Genomic DNA, 21,814 nt, shown 5'->3' on the forward strand with positions numbered 1-21,814 from the left:
TGAGAGGGCATTGAATGATTTGATAAAATATGAGGGTAATTTTTATCTTTTGTTTTGTTTTATTTTGGTTTTTTTTTTTTTTTCATATGTAATTTTCATAGTTTTAGAAGATAGGATTTTATATTCTTGATTTAGGTGTTTTTATTTTTTAAGGGGTTGTTAGTCAAAATAGTCTTATTATGGTATTGTATTAATTATAATATGTTTAGGAATATTTTCACTTAAGAAATTAGTTTTTTAGAGCTTCTAAATAGGCATGCAATATGCAAAACAAAAATTTAGAGTTCAAAGTATCAATAATATTTTTAAAGAGGTTTTTCTTTTTTTTTATAGTGTATTTCAAAGTTCTATCTTGTGGCTTCAAGAAACCTCTTTTTATAGATGTAAGGGCTTGTGTCTTTGCTAGAATGATATCTTGTCTTGTCACGCTTTCCATTATGCATTAATTGGTATCAATGAACTTGCTAGCATCCTGGTACCCATCTGATCATGCTTTCCGTTATGCCTCACTAAGTACATATTCATACACCCAGTGGTGAAACCAGAAATATGGGTTAGGGGACAAGATAAAAGACAAAATTGAAAGTAAAAAAAATTAATCAATATTAATAACAAAGTAAATAACCAATTATATGCTAATGAAATTCTTATACAAAATCTAACATAAAATGTAAACTTTAATTTATTTTTTCGCATCTATTTTAATTTACTCAATTGCTATCGATGATTTTTCTTATTTTGAAACCGCTGTATGATTTTTTCGCACTCAATAGTCTTAAATATATTTTTATCAATATATGTGACTAAGCAATCATTTATCCATTGATCTCCCATTTGATTGTGTAATCAATTTTTAATTATGTTCATTGTTGAAAATATTTTTTCAACAGTAGCTGCTGCAACTTGTAAGATCAATGTTGAGATCGCTAACATGTAAAACAATGGATACAAAACATCCTTTTTCATTTCTACCGTTATTTTAATATACTAGTTGTTGGAGTGTAGGTCTATTTATGTGAGAGCATTAGTATTGATGGTGTCAAAAAGCCATATTGCTATTTTTAGCACCATCAATACTAAAAAGCCACTTGCAATAGTGGAGGAAAAGTTAAAAAATTTGGTTGTTGAACTACAGTGTATAGCCAAAGATGTTTGTGCACCGTGGCTAAGATGGCAAAAAAAAAAAAAAAAAAATTTAATTAGAAGTTATATTATTTTATTGTGTTGGTGGTGGTGGTTGTCATTTATTATAGTAAATATTTTATTTTATTATATTATTTATATTATTTTATTGTGTTGAATGTTAAAATAAAATCACTAATATTAAGTGTTTTGTAAAATAAAATAGTAAAATAGATAAAATAATTTTTTATAGTGTCAAATTTTGAAATTTTTGACACCACCAATGATGTTATAGGAGTAGCTGCCGTCGAATTAAAAAAAAAAAAAAAAAAGAAAAAAAAGAGAGAAGTTATTTGTCTTTTTGTGGTGTAGGGGAAAAAAAAGAAGAGAAAAGTAATTTGTCCTTTTGTGGTGTAGGGGGCAAATAAGACATTTTTGTATAATATAGTAATATTATACTATTATTAGAGAAATATTTGGAAGTTCGGGGGCACTTCCCAGCCCCCCCTCCCCCCCTGCATATACCTACATGCAAATGCATGTATATAAAAATTACAAAAACAGCAAACATGTAATCTTCATTGCATGCATATCCCCACTTGTATAGATACATCAAAAGTCAAAACATCTGATTGCGTAGATAATATATACCGAATATATGCAAGTATACGTGAAATCTATTTACTCGTATATACAACTACATTTGACAGTGGAAATGAATACTACTTCCTAGCTAGTTGTTATTCATCCTCTAGTTTCGTGCTGCTTGTTTGACTGAGATTGCATGATACCCATGAATCCATTAGTCATGAGACTTAGTTTTATGAGCCTTATCTTTTAGATGGCAATCCACATATATAGATCCAAAAAATCTATCTCCTAACACATGGGTGTGTGATACTTAAGGCGCTCCCCATTTATTGCTTAGAGCCACCCTTCACTAGCTAGCATTTGAAAAATGATTTGTCAATTACCTACATTCTTATCAGTGACAAAACCTCAAAATTCAGGAGGTTCAGAAAATCAAAACTGAAAAAGCAAGAGTGCAGCTGAGTTCCAAGGTGGATTATCCCTGCTTATCTAAGCAATGTTGTAATCAGCAATAATGGGGTACGGTAAAAGATTCCATTTATCTGCGTTTTGACTTCTGAATGAAGAAATAAACATTTTCAAGAATTAGACTTTACCAGATATTTAGGGATCCTTGATTTATTATATTGTCAACAACAAGGTTTCAGAAAGAGGAAGAGATTGTATAATCTTTCAGATGAATTTTTCAGACACACTATGATGGTGACGTGTCCTTTCAGGTGCTTATGAAGTGCACATGCGAGGTCCATTTGCACTGTTACGATGCTCTACTGGGGATATTCTTCACTGATAGTCAACTTAATCAAAACATCACAACCGTTAATTTGTAGATTAAATTAATTTGCTGGACGGTTATGACTTCATGATTGGTTGACTTTTGTGATAATCAACTCGGTTTGACTTACAAATTTTCTTCCTCTGAGCACAATTCTTCTAATTATTTATCCATGCTCACCTGAGAACATGCTGGAGCTACTATAAATTTCAAAGTTGTGTCAATGTTCCTCACACCAATAACAATGGCTGCACAACTTGGCTATGTTGTTTCTTGTATATTCTCTCTCTTAGTTGCAATAGTCTCTATCACTTTCACTTTCTTGAAACACAAAAAAAGCTATAAAAAATCCAAGAAGCTACCACCTGGGCATATGGGACTTCCTTGGATAGGTGAAACAATGGAGTTCTACAAAGCTCAGCGTAAGAACCAACTTTTCGAGGAGTTTGTTCAACCTCGGATTACAAAGTATGGGAAAATATTCAAAACAAGGCTAATGGGGTCACCAACAGTAGTGGTGAATGGAGCTGATGCTAATAGGTTCTTCTTGTCTAATGAGTTTAAGTTGGTGATAAGCTCGTGGCCTTCTTCGTCGGTTCAGCTCATGGGCAAGGACTCTATCATGGAAAAACAAGGCGAGAGGCATCGGTGCCTTCGTGGGCTTATAGGCACAAGTCTTGGCTATGCAGGACTTGAGGCTTTAGTGCCTAAAGTTTGCAACTCTGTTCAATTGCACCTAAAAACAAAATGGCATGGCCAAGAGAAGGTTAGCCTTTACCGTTCCACAAAGGTTTTGACATTTTCCATAGTGTTTGAGTGCTTGTTGGGGATTAAGGTAGAGCCAGGAATGCTTGCAACTTTTGAGAGGGTTTTGGAAGGGGTTTTTGCTCCACCAATTAGGTTTCCTGGCTCTAAGTTTTCTAGAGCAAGAAAGGCAAGACTAGAGATAGAAAAGATGTTGATAAGTGCAGTGAGAGAGAAGAAGAAGGAGATGGAAGGAAGGTTGGAAGGAGGAGAGGAGGATGGGTTGTTGATGTCAAGATTGGTGTCTGGGATGATTAAAGGGGAGATTAGTGAAGAAGAGGTTGTCGATAACATGGTCTTGCTAGTTTTTGCCGCTCATGACACAACTTCTTATGCCATTGCCATGACATTCAAAATGTTGGCTCAGCACCCTAACTGCTATGCCCTCCTCCTTCAAGGTACTATTATTTTTGAAGCTTTTATATGGTTCAAAGTGATTTTTTAAAGAGTAATTATTTAGTGTTCCAGGAGTATAAAAAGATAATACTCTTTTATCTTATATAATAATAGGTTTCATTATTCACGTAAGAGGAAGGAGTATTACGTTTGTCACTGTACTGGGAGATTACTTCATAAATTTTCATTTTTTAATTAGTTGTTATTTGAGTTTCTCTCAAAGATTTGAACTTTAACTAACTTATTATATTTGAAGTAACTTCTATCTGAGTTCCTACTCACATTAGAGTATCTCATTTCTTGCCAGAACATGTTGGTATAACGAGCAACAAAATACCGGGTGAGAATCTAACATTGGAGGATATGAAGAAGATGAAGTATACTTGGCAAGTTGCTCGTGAGAGCATGCGGCTGTTCCCTCCTATCTTTGGTTCATTCAGGAAAGCAATTGCTGACATTGAATATGAAGGATTCACCATTCCCAAAGGATGGAAGGTGCATGCTGGATTTCTTCTTTCTTTATTACATATGATAGGCCAATTGTAGTTTGATAGCATTCCAACGATTTTGAAGTACTATGCACCTAGATTGGTAATGGCAACCATTATTATAGGGCAATGATAATCTTACATCCACTTTTTTTACGTCAATTTTCTTGTTTTAAATATGGATTTTTTTTTTTTTTTCACTTTTTAAATTGTCTATATTAGCGCATCAATTGTAAATATTGTGTAAAATAGTAGAGTAAAATGAGGTAATAGCTTTTAGTGGGAAGTGTACATATGTTGGTTCAATCTAATCTAGTCAAGTTTCAATGTGACATGGATAAATCGGTGAATCTATGAAAACTTGAGTCATAGTGAAATAAGACAAAATTAACTAAATAAAATTGTGAATTTCCCATTAAAAAATAATTGACATTTAGTTGTGGTCCTCTGCAGGTACTGTGGACAACATATGGAACTCATTATGATGGTGATTATTTTCAAGACCCACTGAGTTTCAATCCAAGTAGATTTGAGGAGCCCATACCACCATATGTATTTCTTCCCTTCGGAGGAGGCCCAAGAGTGTGTGCAGGGTACCACCTAGCCAAATTGAATATCCTCATCTTTGTTCATTTTATTGTAACCCATTATGATTGGTCCCTGCTATATCCCGACGAGCCAATCACCATGGATCCCCTTCCATTTCCTTCGCGTGGAATGCCCATAAACATTTCTCCTAAGTTGTTATAAAGCAACTGAGGTTATTCGGGTTTCATACACTTAGTGTAATTATGCAATTTAATTTTAGGAGTAATATTAGAGATATAAATTATTTTTACAAAAGAATTTACAAAATGCTGATATAGTGAGTAGTTATTAGTAAATGAAAAAGTGATGTTAATGTTGCGTTTAGATGAAAACTAGAAAAAAGTTGGCAAAATCAACAGTTTGTAAAAATGTTGTAAACTAGTTTGTAGTTGTAATATTACTCTAATTTTAATGCACACTAGTTAATTACTTATGTTTATATTAAAAAGCATATATGATTATTGGACTATCAATCTTTAGTACAAATGGCTAATCAAGGCTTCAAAAATTTAGGTTGTGTGGATTTTAGTTAACTCAATTAGTAAAGTTTTTTGTTGTCGAATAAGGGATATGGGGTTCAAATCCCGCCTATGAACACTAAACAACAATTGATATCTTGGCTTAGTGATAAAGAACAATTATCATGAAACACATGTTATAGATTTGAAAATTAGGTTGTACTACTTCTATTCAATTCAACAAGCAGCTTTGCCAACTTTATAATCTAAAACAGTGTGTGAATTAAATTAAAAAACTAATGAAGTAAGAAAACAATTACATAAACACTAAGAAAATAGAATCACACACCAACATGACAAATTAATGTAGAAAACTTTACCGCGTAAAGTAAAAAAACTAGGGGACAAAGTTTGAACAATCCCTATAATACAATAGATATTACCTCACTCAATTTTATGCCCGAAAATTGAGTTCATATATAATAAATTGAAAAAAATATAAGATGAACTCTCTATGAATTAATTTAACCTCATCACAAAAAATGAGAATCCAGTGAAGTATTTCTTCTCTGAATGCTTCAACTCTATTTATGTTACTAGTAGCCGCTAATTTATCATTCCTCTCTCTCTCTCTCTCTCTCTCTAAGATTGCAATGCTCTCTGACTTTCGGCACTAGACTCTCTTGCGACTTGCACTGCCCTCACATTACACAACATGTACACACCACGACTTTATACAAAAGAAAAAGTTGTCTGTTGGAAACCACAAAAACCTTGATCAAATCTTTCATGTGGCCTTGAAGTGTCGAAGAGATCATAATGTCTGTCGGTGTCTCGAGTGTGTTTTGAAGACAATGAAGAGAAATGACTGGTGTAGTTTATTTCTAGCAAGAGCTAGAGGCTTCGGTACAAAAACATTACAGTAACTAAGGTTGCACTTGACGTTTGGATGGTGATCTCCTCTTAATGGTAGGTATGTTTGGAGAGTGTGAAGGTGTATAAGGCTAGAAGGAATACTCTCTCGGGTTTCAGAATTCTCCAAATTTGCTCACTAAATATAGGTTTTATTTTCGTTCTTATATTGACCACAATTAAGGGTTGGTTAACTACAAGAATAAACTGGAAAAGTTGATAAGGAAAGTTTTGGTAAATTTCACTCAACCAAGATTATTGTCCAATGTCAGGTGATGCTCTCCGTATAACTAAATTTCAAATCCTAATAAACTTGCTTATCGTCTCACCTATTCCCATAAAACTTGCTTGACCAAGTTCCTCAACGTAGCACTTTAAACTTCTTTCAACTTTTCAACCTCAAAGACTCAATACAATTACAACTAGAATAAAATGAAATTAAGAAAATATTACAATTACATTAGAAACATTGACATAAAATTTTCCAACATGCAATTAACCCTAGCAAATTACCAAAAAAAAAAAAAAAACCAAAACCAAAAACCAAAAACAAAGACGAAATATATGCACATAATTACTACATCAAGCATTATTAAACCGTAAACCCAAGGTAAGCATGTCAGCCACCTGTAATGTAGGTGCTTTTTCAATAGATAGCTCCTTGGAAACCTCCTGCATGGTTGGCCTAGATCTTGGATTGGTTGCCAAGCATGCCAATGCAAGCTTTGCAATCAAGGCCACTTTGAATGCCACTTGATTTCTAGGAGGTTCAAGGCGTTGGTCCAAAATGTCCTTCAATTGTATATCATGGGTAGTTGAAGTTGTTGATAATAATGATGATGGTGAGAGAAATGAAATAACGTCTCTTGGATGATTTCCCATGATCACTTCCAATGCTAATACTCCAAAACTATAAACATCACATTTCTCGTTCACTTCCATTGTGTATGCAAACTCTGTAAAATAGAAGAATTTAACTTATCCAACACTTAGGTATGGTAACATATTAACATCAAGTGTAGTCCGTAGTACTTGCTCATGTAAACCTTTTTTTTAATTGCAACTATCTACCCTAAATTAAAATAGTATTTGTAATGTGTACTCTAAAAATCATAATATTTCATTCAACTCTTGATTGAAGAATAATTTGTGATACTCCCCCACCATCCAATTAGAGTCCAAGTTAGTGGTGTAAACTAATTAATGGTCAAATTGTATAGGGTGCGCAGTTTTAATGCTATCAGAGTTTGGTGTGGATATAACCCAATAAAGTTTTAATTTAGACAATGTCGTCGATCGAAAGTGAATTCTAACGTTGAAATGGTGTTGATTGTAAAATTTTGAAATTTAGGATGCATATAATCATATAATATATGGATGAGGTTGGAAGAGGTCTCATGGCTGGTCTCATGCAACTATCTACCTCTTCCAACCCAAACCACAGAAAACCTCGCCCACATCTCTCGGTTAAATGTAATAGAATCTTTTGATTTATAGAATATTCTATTGGAGTGCAATGTCTAAAATACCCTAAAAGTTAGCTGAAATAGTACAATGGGACTCATGAATAGTATCAAAAAGTGCAATGAAACTCATGAATAGTAGCAAAAATAAGCTGAATAGTGAAATAATTTTCATTTTTCATTGGTATCCAAATGGAGGCTTAATATTATATTTCTCTTATATTGCATTGTAGAAGTGAAGACATTTAAAAGACACATTTATTATTTAATTTATTTGAAATTATTTAATTTGTATACATTTTATGTTTTCTGAAAAATATATTTAATTGCGATTACAATTAATTAAAGGAAAATTATACATAACTAGTGAGAGAAATGTTTTTGTCTTGCAATACATAGAATTGATTGGATGAAATTTATTTTGTATAAGCAACATTATGTGTGTCAATATAAGCAACATTCAATAATTTGTTAATTTATTTTTTGAGAATACTGAGTATTTTAACACACACACATGGGGAGAGGTGAGAAGATTTTAAAGAAATTGACAGTGGTGTATATCCAAAAGGGTCTGACTGTTGGACACATAGCACAGACTTTAAACCTCTTTGTTACTGTTTGGTGAATTATTAATTTCGTAGTAATTTTTAATTGTCATAAAATTGTTTTTGAGTATGATTTTATATCGAAAATGTTGTAATGTATATTTCGATCCATGATCCTCATGTTTACCTTCATGATAATGCATCAACAAAAATGAAAATTCGGAGAATGGAATGACTACAACATAGATTATAGTGAAATGAAAAGCATATTTACCACTATATAGTATGACGGTGACTACATTAAATGAAATGGAGACAAGTATTTCCAGAGGGCTATCATGGCAATAGGGAAAAAATTATATTACCTGGAGCTGTGTATCCAAATGTTCCAGCAAATGAAGTCCAATGGAATGTGTCAAGCTTCAAAAACCTAGCTGTGCCAAAATCTGAGATATGTGCCTCATATTCTGAATCCAACAAGATGTTCTTGCTAGATATGTCTCGATGAACTATGGGAGGTAAGCAATTGTGATGCATATAGGATAAAGCATCAGCCACACCTTTAACAACATTTGCCCTTCTGATCCAATCAAAACTAACTATCTCTTCTTTATTACTCAATAAATCTTTCATACTACCCCCTTCTAAAAACTCGTAAACCAGAAATGATTGTAGTGGATGTGAGCAAAAGCCGAAAAGCTTTACCACATTCCGATGCCTAATTTCTAGAAGAGCATGAATCTCATATTCGAAACCCTTTGCATTGGCAATTCCACCATCTTGTACCGAATGAAATCTTTTCACAGCAACAACTTGACCTGATTGTAGCTCTGCTTTGTAAACACTTCCACACCCTCCCACTCCAACACAATATTTGGAGTCAAATTCCTCTGTTGCTTCAATGATGCTTTCATACACCATTTTCCCATCATAGCTCCAAATTGCAAACATATTACCATTTTGTGCTTCTCTTGTATTGTTTAGCTTGTTACTCTGTCTTGGGTGCTTCAAAAAAACGTAAAGAATCCCAAATACAATCATTGAGAGAAACATTATGCTTAAGATTGGAACAATAAAGATACTCACAACTTTATTTCGCCTTTCCTCACTAGAATTCTTGCTCCAAGTAATGGAAGAGGGACAAGCCTTTAAACTAGAGGCATTACCACACAAACCTTTATTATTTCTTAATGCTTCAAATGGAGCCTCACTAAAGGCTTTATTGTTGGGTAGAGGACCTTCCAAGCAATTGCATGATATATCAACATTGGTCAAGCTTGACATTTCACCAAAAGTGGCAGGAATGGAACCAAAGAGCTCATTATGGGAGAGATTCAATGTTTCTAAGCTTCGCAATTCTCCAAGCTGTGGTGGTATTTTTCCAATCAAGAAATTCTCACTTAAATCAAGCATTTGAATAAACTGTATGTTGCCAATCTCAGTGGGAACACTCCCCTTAATTTTATTTTTGCTTAAGTTCAAGTTCAATAAATTTTCGCACTCCAATATTTGTTTGGGAAATGATCCTGTTAAATTGTTGGCTGAAAGAATAAGAAATTGCAGATCGGATAGCATTCCAATTTCCGATGGAATACTACCAGAAAGTTGATTATCACCCAAATGAAGGAGAAACAATGATGTCAACTTTCCTAATTCCTTTGGAATCTGCCCAACTAGATGATTGAAGGAGAGATCAAGTATGTGTAGCTCAGTGGATCTTCCAAGCTCAAGAGGTATTACACCAGAAATTCTATTATTGGAGATTTTTAAGCTTTGCAGACTTTGGCACTGGCCCCACTTTTGAGAAAGTTCTCCATAGAAATGGTTATAACTCAAATCGATATACGTCAAATTTGGGTATATGCCAAAGTCTTCTGATAAATTTCCTCTTAACTGGTTTCTCTCAAGCCTCACTCGTACTAAGCTAGTGCAATTTCTCAGACTTATTGGAATGGAACCTATGAAATAATTATCATATGCTGTGAAGTTTCGAAGGGATCCACCATTACAAACATTTCGTGGAAGATAACCAGTCAACATGTTTTCATCCAATCCCAAATACTGCAGATTTGTAAGATTATTAAATTCGAATGAGATGGAGCCATTAAGCTCATTCGTAAACAACTGTAAAGCGGTAAGAAGTTTGAGCTTTCCTATTTCTAATGGGATATTGCCTGATATTTGAGTCATAGTAAGTTCCAAGATTGTAAGATTGTTCATGTTCCCGATTGAGGATGGGATAGACCCCCAAAGATTGTTTAGAGAAAGGGATAGCATAGACAGGTTGGTCAGGTTTCCTATAGAAGTAGGGATTGTGCCAAAAAGATTGTTACTATATAGACCCAAATGACGAAGAGATCCCAACTTTCCAATTTCTTGAGGTATTGGTCCAGAAAGTTTGTTGTCGTTGAGGAAGAGATCACTCAGATTGCCTAAATTTACTATAGAAGTTGGAATTGAACCAGAGAGATTGTTTTTATGGAGATAGAGAAAAGCAAGAGAACTAAGCATCCCAATTTCATTACAAATGGATCCAGAAAGTTTGTTTTCACAAAGAGCTAAAAGGGTTAAGTTGCCCAAGTTTCCAATACAAGCAGGTATCGAGCCTGTAAGGATGTTTTCATTCAACCAGAGACTCCTAAGAGATGTTAGCTTTCCGAGTTCTTCAGGAATGGAACCAGAAAGTTTGTTCCAAGAAAGATCCAGAATGAACAAGTTTCTGAAGTTTCCTATTGACACAGGGATTGAACCTGTGAGATTGTTACTATACAAAGATAGCTCATTGAGCAAGTTGAGTTTTTCGAGTTGATGAGGAATGGATCCAGTGATGTTATTTTCATGGAGATCTAATATGTGAAGGCTTGTTAGTTGGCCTAATTTAGATGGAATTCTTCCAGAGAGATGATTGACTAATAAATTAAGGTAGATTTGCTCAGAAAGGTTGCCCAAGTGGGAAGGAATGGTACCGAAGAGTAAGTTGTCGCTGAGATCAAGACTTACGAGACTGTGTAAGCATGAGAAGCTGAAAGTGTGGAGCGTACCTTTTAAAGCAGAACCTATGAGGTTGATATGAGAGATGCTGCTAAAGTTGTTGCAAGAAATTCCAACCCATTGGCAAGGGATGTTTCCAACCCATGAGGACAACTGAAACTGGCTATGGTTATCAAGGCTCGCTTTCCATTTCAATAGAGCCTCTGCTTCTGGTCCCATATTGGAAGGAGAAGTTGCAAAGGGAGAAGAAATAGCAAATTGGGAAGAAGAAGCCAACACAAGAATGATAATTAGGACAGTGGTGAACATAGCTCGAATTAGATTATTAATGGAATTGGGAAGCGGTTTCTCTAGTAAGGAGATCATGGCTTTTATGAGTTGCATGCGAGAACAGAATCGAATTGGTTGATCAGAGAAGGAATGGCTTTATGGTTATGTAGAGGTGCATAGAATGAACTAGTTTATATAGGAAATTCTCCACATTCCATTAGGTGAATCTTCTGTCAGGTGTAGGACTTTCACATTATTTTATTTTATTTTTTCCTTGTAATTTGGTTACAAGAGATATGACTAAGAAGTAGATAGTGCCTGAAATTTAAAGAGGGAGGAGAAAAACCGTTCTTTAAATTATGATGACTTGCGGGATAAAAAAAAACAACCATGAGCTTGACCTAAGTCAATATAGCCTGGGCCATATGATGACTATTTTGTAACAACTAATTGTGTGGTTATTTTTTGTCCAAATAAGAAAAAGTAATGCTAGAGATACAAATTTTTTTTTAAAAAAATTTAACAAACTGCTGATATGGTGAACAGTCATTGGTAAATAAAAAAGTAATATTAATAGTAGATCTATATGAAAATTAATAATAAATTAGTTAGAGAAATGATATGTTTATAACATTTTTACAACAAATCCTAAGTGGCAGTTTGTTACTGGTTGTTATTGTTAGGACAAAAAAGTAATCTTAGTATTAGTTTCAAATTTGAACCAATAACAATTAACCACCTGTAATTTGTTGTAAAAATATTATAGACGTAGCATCTCTCAGTTAGTTATATTAACAGTTTGTAAAAATTGTCAATAAAGTCACAATATTAAAGCTTGACCTTATGTCAATAGAGCCTGAAATAGTGGGGAAATTAAATTAAAGCTTGACCTTAAGTAGCCATGAACATGGCCTCTTTTATTCCCATAAAAAAAAAAAAAAAAAAAAAAAAAAAAAACATGGCCTCTTTTATCTTTTTTTTTTTTGTGGTTAAACATGGCCACTTTTATCAATTATCGTAATAGGGGCCTTGAAACAATATATTTTATCCCGCTAGTTGTTATTAACAACTATGAGCTTGACTCAAGCTCATGGTTGTTGAGTCAAGCTCATGGCTGTTAATAACAACTAGCGGGATATTTAAATAATAAAAAAAAAAAAATCATGAGTTTGACTTAAGTTAATAAAGCCTGAGCCATGTAGTGACTACTATTTTGTAACAACTAATTGTGTAGTTAATTTTTGTCCAAATAAGAAAGAGTAATGTTAGAGGTACAAACTTATTTATTTATTTTTTTTAACAAACTACTGATGTGGTGAATAGTTATTAGTAAATGAAAAAATGATGTTAATTGTGAGCTTATATGAAAGCCAATAATAAGTTGGTCACATCAACCATTTGTAAAAATGTTATAAAATAGTTTATGACTGTAACGTTACTCAACAAGAAATTACACTTAGTAAATACTAAGTTATAGTCTAAGATCTTTCTCCCAAAAAAAAAAAATTATAGTCTAAGAGTACAATTAATTTTGTAACTAAACTTTGTTTAAACAAGAAAGAGTAATACTAGATATACAAACTTTTTTATAAAAAATTTTATAAACCGCTGATGTGGTGAGTAATTATTGGTAAATGAAAAAGTAATATTAATGATGAGTTTAGATGAAAACCAATAATAAGTTGATTATATCAATAGTTTATAAAAATGTTGTAAAATAGTTTATAGCTGTAGCATTACTCAACAAGAAATTATACGTAGTAAACACTAAGTTATACATACCCCCTCAGAGGCTCTGAGAATGTAAAATATACCAAGTTTAGTTAGTTTTCTCTCAAAATTGTTTAGTTGTCCCTTAAAATTCATTTGGGCTCAAATTTCAAATTGATTTAGAAAAAAACCTTCATAAAAAAAAAAAAAAAAAAATTGGCCCATATCTACCCAAACACAAATCACAAAACAAATTTTTAATAAATTCCTAAATCAGCCATTTAGGAAAAAAAAAAAAAAACCATGAGCTTGACTTAAGTTAATAAAGCCTGAGCCATGTGGTGACTATTTTGTAACAACTAATTGTGTAGTTAATTTTTGTCCAAAAAAGAAAGAGTAATGTTAGAGATACAAACTTTAATTTTTTTTTTTTTTTTTACAAACTACTGATGTGGTGAATAGTTATTAGTAAATGAAAAAAGTAATGTTAATTGTGAGCTTATATGAAAGCCAATAATAAGTTGGCCACATAAACCATTTGTAAAAATGTTATAAAATAGTTTATGACTGTAGCGTTACTAGTGTTACTCAACAAGAAATTATACTTAGTAAATACTAAGTTATAGTCTAAGATCTTTCTCCAAAAAAAAAAAAAAAAAAAAATTATAGTCTAAGATTACAACTAATTTTGTAACTAAACTTTGTCTAAACAAGAAAGAGTAATACTAGAAATACAAACTTTTTTATAAAAATTTTTATAAACCGCTGATGTGGTGAGTAATTATTGGTAAATGAAAAAGTAATATTAATGGTGAGTTTTGATTAAAACTAATAATAAGTTGGTTATATCAATAGTTTGTAAAAATGTTGTAAAATAATTTATAACTGTAGCATTACTCAACAAGAAATTATACGTAGTAAACGCTAAGTTATACATACCCCCTCAGAGGCTTTGAGAATGTAAAATATACCATGTTTAGTTAGTTTTCTCTCAAAATTGTTTAGTTGTCCCTTAAAATTCATTTGGGCTCAAATTTTAAATTGATTTAGAAAAAAACCTTAAAAAAAAAAAAAAAAAAAAAAAAAAAAAAAAAAAAAAAAAACAAACAAACAAACAAACATCTGGCCCATATCTACCCAAACACAAATCACAAAACAACTTTTTAATAAAAAAAAAAAAAACACCTTTGTTTCAAAATTCTTGTGTGTATGTGTATTTATATATATATAGAGAGAGAGAGAGAGAGACTAATACAAGTACAACAATTATTACGACACAAATAAGATTATCTCTTGACCAAAGAATAATGAATCTCTTTGTTAATTTTTATTTAATTATCACCTCAAATTCATTTTGTTATTCAATTCAATTATATTCCAGGCTAATCATCTCAACATATATAGAGAGGTTTTTTTTTTTTTAATTTTTTCTCTTATATTATAAATTTGATCCAAACAAACAATATTCTAATTTGCATAACTCATCTCATCCTAATGCAGTACAAAAAAAAAAAAAAAAAAAGTGTGGAATTCACTTGAGCGTGATCACACCAACAATTGTCTCAAGGTAATCTCACCAAACATCTCTGATAGAGGTGATCTTTCGATAGATAGCTCCCGGGAAATTTGCTGCATGGTGGGACGAGATTGAGGATTAGTTTCCAGGCATGCAAATGCAAGCTTTGCAAAAGACACCACTATCCTTGTGACTTGATTTCTAGGAGGTTCAAGTCGTTGATCCAACACATCCTTCAATAGTATACCATGGGCAGTTGAAGTTGTTGCTGATGATGATGATAATGATGATGATGATGATGATGAGAGAAGTGAGATGAGATCTCCTGGATGCTTTCTCATGATCACTTCCAATGTCATCACTCCAAAGCTATAAACAATTTACTATGATGGTACATAAGTTGAAAATAAAAAATTTATCTCAACAATAGTTTTCCTCATCTTTTGGACTAAAATGGTGGTACCTATATTCCTGCACCATGCAAATCTAGGGAACAAAGCACCTACATTTAAACACAACCATGGTCTTCTTTTTGCCAAAATAATTGTGATGCTGCTTTACATTTTTATTTTTTGTAAAAGGATCTGAGATTATTTCAATACCTATGGCTTTATCTCTGAACTTTTTATAAAGTTCATTGATCTTTTATCTCAATCATGTACAAGTCTAATTTCAATCATGTACATGGCTTTATCTTTGAACTCATTATAAATTCACAGGTTCTTTTACATTAATGGAATGATAAGCTCATTATACCTCCAAAAACAATGATTAGTAAAACAAATGAAATGTACATGGGCTGCTCGGAGATCAGCCATGCCAATAGAAAATAAGTACTTGGAGCATCATATCCAAACATGCCGGCAAATAAAGACCAATTGGATGAGTTAGGATTCAAAACTTTAGCTGTGCCAAAATTTGAGATGTGAGCACTGTGTTCTGAGTCCAACAAGATGTTCTTGCATGATATGTCTCGATGAACTATTGGAGGTGTGCATTCGTGGTGCATATCGGATAAACCTTCGGCCAAACCTTTAACAATGTTTATCCTCTTAATCCATCCAAATTCTATTGCCTCTTCCTTGTTGCTAAGTTTCTTTCCCAAGCTTCCCCCTTCCAAGAACTCATAAACCAAAAATGAGTGTCACGAATGTGAACAAAACCCATAAAGCCTTACAATGTTGTAATGTTGAATTTCTGTCAATGCATGAATCTCATTCTCAAAACTATCTAGATTGGTGATTCCTTCATCCTCTAATGGGTGAAGTTTCTTCACTGCAATTACCTGACCTGTTGGCAGCTCAACTTTATAAACACTTCCATACCCTCCTACTCCAATACAATATTTGGGGTCAAATTCTTCTGTTGCATCAATGATGTTTTCATACACCATTTTCCCATCATAGCTCCAAATTGTGAACATATTATTATTCTGTGCTTCTGTTGGACTGTTCTGATTGTTCCTCACCCTTCGACAGTTGAGAAGAACATAAAGAAACCCAACTACACTAAAAATAAGAAACAGGGCACCAAAAGAAGGGACTAAAATCAAAATCATAACTTTTCTACTCTCTTTGCCATTAGGCCTGCTGCTGACTGTTGCGGAGCAAGCATTCAAACCTATTGTGTTTCCACACAGGTCTTTATGATTAATGAATCCATCAATTGGAGCCGCAAGGAATGGTTTGCTACTGGGGAGAGGGCCCTCCAACAGATTGTAGGATATGTCAATATATGTCAAACTTAACATATCAGTAAAATTCGATGGGATGGAACCAGAGAGCTCATTATGGGAAAGACTCAATGTTTCCAAGTTTTCCAACTTTCCAAGCTGTGGTGGTATCTCTCCCATAAGTAAATTCTGACTGAGATCAAGATTTTGAAGAGAGTATATGTTGCCAATTTCAAAGGGAATACTCTCCCTAAATCTATTTTTGCTTAAATTTAAGTACTGTAACTTGGAGCATGCCTCTAACTGCCTAGGAATTGATCCAGTTAGATTGTTTGCCGCTAGATTAAGGATCCTTAAATTGAACAAATTTCCGATTTTTGGTGGTACTCTACTTAGAAGCTCATTGTCAGCTAGTGTAAGGTTGAACAATGATGTTAGCCTCTCCAACTCCCTTGGAATCTCTCCAGCTATATCATTAGAGGAGAGGTCAAGTAGATGTAGATGAATCATTCCCCCAAGCTGAGGAGGTATTACACCTGAAATTCTATTGTTGGAGATTTTCAAACTTTGTAAATTTTGGCACTGACCCCACTTTGGAGAAAGTTCTCCATAGAAATTGTTATTACTCAAGTCAATGTAGTTCAAATTGGGATATACCCCAAACTGTTCTGATATATTTCCTGTTAGCTGGTTTCTTTCAAACCTGAATCTATACAAGCTGGAGCAGTTTCTCAAGCTTATAGAGATGAGGCCTGTCAAATAATTTTCATGTCCTGTGAATGTTTCAAGTGATCCACCGATGCATATATGTTGTGGAAGAGAACCAGACAACATGTTGTTACTCAACACCAAGTGCTTCAAATATGTAAGATTATTCATTTCTACAGGAATGGAGCCGGTCAGTTTGCTCATGAACAATCCTAGATGGGTAAGAAATCTGAGGTTTCCAACTTCTCGTGGGATAGGTACAGATAATTGATTTTGTAGAAGGTGCAACTTGTTGAGCAAGGTCAAGTTTCCAATACTGGAAGGAATTGATCTATAAAAGTTGTTGTGAACAAGGGATAGAGTAGTTAAATTTGCCAAGTTTCCTATAGATGTAGGGATTGAACCTGTTTGATTGTTTATTGACAAATCAAGCTCGCTTAGAGATTTTAGCATTCCTATTTCTTGGGGTATTGTTCCAGAAAGTCCATTGTTATTAAGTAAAAGAGTGGATAAATTTCCCAAACTTCCAATTGAAGCTGGTATTGAACCCGTAAGATTGTTCTTAAACAAAGCTAGCTCATTGAGGGAGCTCAATATTCCTATTTCATAGGGAATGGTTTCATTAATATTATTTTCAAATAAGTAAACCATTCGTAGAGTTTTCCTTAGGCCTATTTCAGATGGTATTCCTCCACATAGTTGATTGGAGGACAAATCAAGGTAGATGAGTTTAGAAAGGTTACCTAAGAACAAAGGAATGGTACCATATAGTGAGTTGTTACTGAGATTATGACCTAAGAGATTGGGGAAGAACGAGAAGCTGAAAGCATGGAGAGTACCTTTTAAACCAGAACCTGTGAGGTTTATATGTATTACACTTCTATACTCATTGCAAGAAATTCCACTCCAACTGCAAGGGCTGTTTCCAACCCATGAAGAAAAGAGAGACTGGTTTTGGTTGTCAAGGTTTGCTTGCCAGTTTAGAAGCGCCTTTACTTCTTGTCCTTCTATTGTTGCTGTTGGAGATGAAGTTACAATGGAAGCAGAAATAGCAACATGGGAAGAAGAAAATGATGCAAAGATGAGAATGATGATATATTTGAACATGACTAGTAAAGCAGCTATAGAATTGGATAGCTGTTTGTGTGCACAAGATGCTGTGAGTTTACGTCGTGAAAATTTATTTGTTGCCATCAACTTCAAAGGAAGAGGGATGAATTAGAGAAGGGAATGAATGTCTCGAAGTATGTAGACTCATTAGTCATGGGTTCCATTTCTTAGAGATTAGCTCAAAGATTCCTTTTACATTATCTTTTTGTTTTCTTCTTTTTTGCTTTATGTTTTCCTTTTCTTTGTCCCTATTAACTGAGCTTGGGAAAGATGATTAGCTCCATGTTCTATCAGGTGAACGTGATATTGAAAACGAATAAACCATTGATTTAAATCAACTCACGGAAACTCTTTTGTGTTATATTTTCTTTGTTTCAGCCAATCAAGAAGAGTTACATCACTAGAGCTAGATCAATGCACTGAGTTTCCCATTCAAAAGTCAAACCTGATGGCCTCTGATATCCTAGATTCAGCAGTACCTCCCCAGATGTATGAATTGGAACAACCATGAGCTTGACTTTCTATCAAAAAGGTGTCTAATTTTCCAAGGTTTCAAACATCTTAGGCCCCGCGTCTTCCACTTTTCCAAGGTTAGGTGGGTTTTCAATTATCATTTTGCGAATCAAACTAAGTTCTTTTCAAGACAAGAACATAAATATGGATCATCTTGCAAGCAATATTTCACCAGTGCATGCATATCTTGAACAGGCCAAGTGAAGATAATATCTTGAATCCACGCACAACAATGTGCCGTAAAGTGAAACAGACGGATGATTTTTATATCTTTCTTGCAATCACATTCAAGCATTGTCATAAAATCATATTAAGGCTAATGCCAAACAAAGGATAATAATATTAAAATATGTAGTTATGCAAGCTTTGTCTTCCACATTTATTCAAAAATCACAACAAAATCAATTCCTTATTATAAGATTCATATTTTAGGTACATCATTCCCAAAGTTCCTGATAACAAATGACGGAAAGTTTTGTTCAAGCATTTCTTCAAACAATATGAGGAGAATTGCAAAAAATTAAAATTTCAAGACCCATTATCGAAATGACAGAGAACAAAATAATCAAAATTTCAATGGGACGTGTATACATGTTGGTTCAATCTATTCTAGTCAAGTTTCTATGTGACATTAACAAATCAGTGAATTACAAAAACTTGAGTCATAAAGAAAATAATACAAAATTAACAAGATAAAATGTTGAAATTTTCCATTACGAAATAATTGACATTGGGTTTGTGGTTCTTTGCAGGTTCTGTGGACAACATATGGAACCCATTATAATGATGATTATTTTCAAGATCCTCTCAGTTTCAATCCAAGTAGATTTGTATAGCCCATACCACCATATGTTGTTCTTCCCTTCAGACGAGCTAGGCCCAAGAGCCGTAACTTGCCCAATTGAATATACTCCGTTTATATTAACAAGCATGGTTAATTGGTTATTGGAAGATCAAAACTTTCATAAAATTTAGGTTGGGCTGCTTCTAATCAATTCAACAAGCAGCTATGCCAAGTCTATAATCTGAAAAGTATGCTATTGAATATTACGTTTTCTGTCCATTAATGATGAAATTAAAAAATTACATAAGCACAAAGAAAAAATGTTCACACCAACATGGCAAATTTACATAGACAAGATTGATCAATACCTATTGATGATGCAAAAAATCGCCAATTGAACTCCTCGTCAATACAAATGGAAGAAAGTGTTGGATTTGTCAAGAGATGAACTTGCAATAAGATATGAAATAGAGAAAAAAAGAAATACAACGGAGTGGTGTGTGTCAAAGGGCCTCCAATGATTAAGTTAGAATGGAATTCAACTTGGGAATAGTTTTTGGGATAAGAATTCGGGCCAATTTGTTATTTTTGTTTAAACAACAGTTTTCAGTGTTTAAACAACATTACAAGTATTTTTACACATTTTTTCACCCACACGTATTTCCAAAAAATACAATGTTACTAGAAATCTCTTACCAAACAAACTCAAATTATCTACCTCTCTCCCTTTAGTTTGTGTGGGTTTTATAGTCCTTTTCTTCATTGTTTGAATAAATATTTGCATTTATGGGTTATGAAGCCATTGGTATTAATGGCTAGCTTTTGTTGTCTACCAACGACTACTTGTCTGTTAATGCTCGTACGTTACTCCTTAGTTGTCTTAGGTGTTAAATGTCTTGTATGACTTCGTCTGTCATTGATGTCCGTACGTTATGCCTTGTATTGAATAGCATTTAATTCATCTGTTGAGAGATGGACGATCTTAACACTCATCAATAATGAATGCGGAGGCGTTATAGACTTCAATGGTCTTTTGCTCGTGTTGGTTACGCTTTTGCCTATCTAGCACGTTAACCGTTACTCATGTCATTTATGAGGAACTCATTCAATGTATGTTGTAGTCATTCATCACATGGACGATGCTAGCTTGATGGATGATGTTGGCTTTCTCTTCTTTTGCTATATGATGGACAAGGGTGATTTTCTTCTCTTCAGTTGCCCCTCTATTCTAGCCATCGTATTTATGGACGTGGTTGGAATATGAAAGGTAACGTCGCTTTGACTTCTGTACTCATCGCATTTATTATGATGGATGTTTTCGGTCTCATCATGACACATATTGGTTAGTGATTATTTGGACCTGTTGGAGCCGTTTCTTGGGTTTCTCGCACATTTTTTTTATTCATCTTGTATGGACGAAGATAGTTTGTATGAACAACGATAGTTTGTATCGTGTATCAATGATACTTTTTTAATAATTCATCATGTATGAACGACGATAGTTTGCATCGTGTATCAACAATACTTGTTTAATGATTCATCGTGTATTGACGATGATAGTTTGCATCGTGTATCGACAATATTTTTTTAATGATTCATCGTGTATGGACAATGATAGTTTGTATCGTGTATCAACGATATTTTTTTTTAATGATTTATCATGTATTAATGATGACAATTTGTGTCGTGTATTAAAGATTCATCGTGTATTGATGATGATAATTTGTGTCGTATATTAACGATTCATTGTGTATTAACAATGATAATTTGTATCATGTATACATGATTCGTTGTGTATTATCAATAACAATTTGTATCATATATTAATGATTCGTCGTGTATTGACGATGATAATTTGTATCATGTATTAATGATGACAATTTGTATTGTATATTAACAAAAATGTATCATGTATCAATGATATAATTTGTATCATGTATTAATGATACAAATTAATAAGATAGAAAGAAAATCTCAAGCACATATGAAAGCAAAAATTGCAAAATAAAAAAGAAAGAAAGTTGTTTTAGAAGAGAATTGGGTTTTGTTTTTTGAAGAAAAAGAGAGCATTTTTTTATAAAATACTTGCTGATGTGGAAAAATATGAGAGATCCAAATCCTACCTGACAAGCTCTAAAAAAGTTAAAAATAAAAAAAGTCATAAATAGTTAGAGATTTTGATTTTATAGTATATATATAGATTATGGTGATAGGACTTCAAAATTATTTTTAATCCAAGTAGTTGTTAACAGCCATGGGCTTGACTCAAGTCAATAAGCATGGGCCCTACAGTGACTATTTTGATTCTCACCCTGCACGCGTCGAATAGGCTTAGGCTTATATGGAATATTCACCGCATATAATTTTCATCTGGTGATAATGTCATATTCATCACATA

At 33.4% G+C, this 21,814-nt stretch overlaps 3 protein-coding genes and 1 pseudogene across 3 annotated transcripts; 1 reads left to right on the forward strand and 3 right to left on the reverse strand.

Moving 5' to 3' along the window:
• Nucleotides 1-2,732: 2,732 nt before the first annotated feature.
• LOC115979657 (taxadiene 5-alpha hydroxylase-like) lies at nt 2,733-4,926 on the forward strand. Its single transcript, XM_031101712.1, has 3 exons — nt 2,733-3,690; nt 3,996-4,183; nt 4,630-4,926. Exons 1-3 carry the CDS (start codon nt 2,733-2,735, stop codon nt 4,924-4,926), a joined length of 1,443 nt encoding a protein of 480 aa, XP_030957572.1.
• Nucleotides 4,927-6,716: 1,790 nt separating this feature from the next.
• Nucleotides 6,717-9,124, reverse strand: LOC115980591 (MDIS1-interacting receptor like kinase 2-like). The gene is made up of 2 exons (XM_031102825.1): nt 8,508-9,124; nt 6,717-7,090 (listed from the first exon to the last, which is right to left on the reverse strand). The coding sequence occupies exons 1-2, from the start codon at nt 9,091-9,093 to the stop codon at nt 6,717-6,719; spliced, it is 960 nt and encodes a 319-aa protein (XP_030958685.1). The 5' UTR covers nt 9,094-9,124.
• Nucleotides 9,125-9,194: 70 nt separating this feature from the next.
• On the reverse strand, nt 9,195-11,499 carry LOC115980593 (probable leucine-rich repeat receptor-like protein kinase At1g35710). The gene is made up of 2 exons (XM_031102826.1): nt 9,318-11,499; nt 9,195-9,199 (listed from the first exon to the last, which is right to left on the reverse strand). The coding sequence occupies exons 1-2, from the start codon at nt 11,497-11,499 to the stop codon at nt 9,195-9,197; spliced, it is 2,187 nt and encodes a 728-aa protein (XP_030958686.1).
• Nucleotides 11,500-15,359: 3,860 nt separating this feature from the next.
• Nucleotides 15,360-18,203, reverse strand: LOC115980594 (annotated as a pseudogene).
• Nucleotides 18,204-21,814: the final 3,611 nt, after the last annotated feature.

The sequence above is a fragment of the Quercus lobata genome, chromosome 3, assembly GCF_001633185.2.
Source record: "Quercus lobata isolate SW786 chromosome 3, ValleyOak3.0 Primary Assembly, whole genome shotgun sequence".
NCBI classification, from domain to species: Eukaryota; Viridiplantae; Streptophyta; class Magnoliopsida; order Fagales; family Fagaceae; genus Quercus; species Quercus lobata.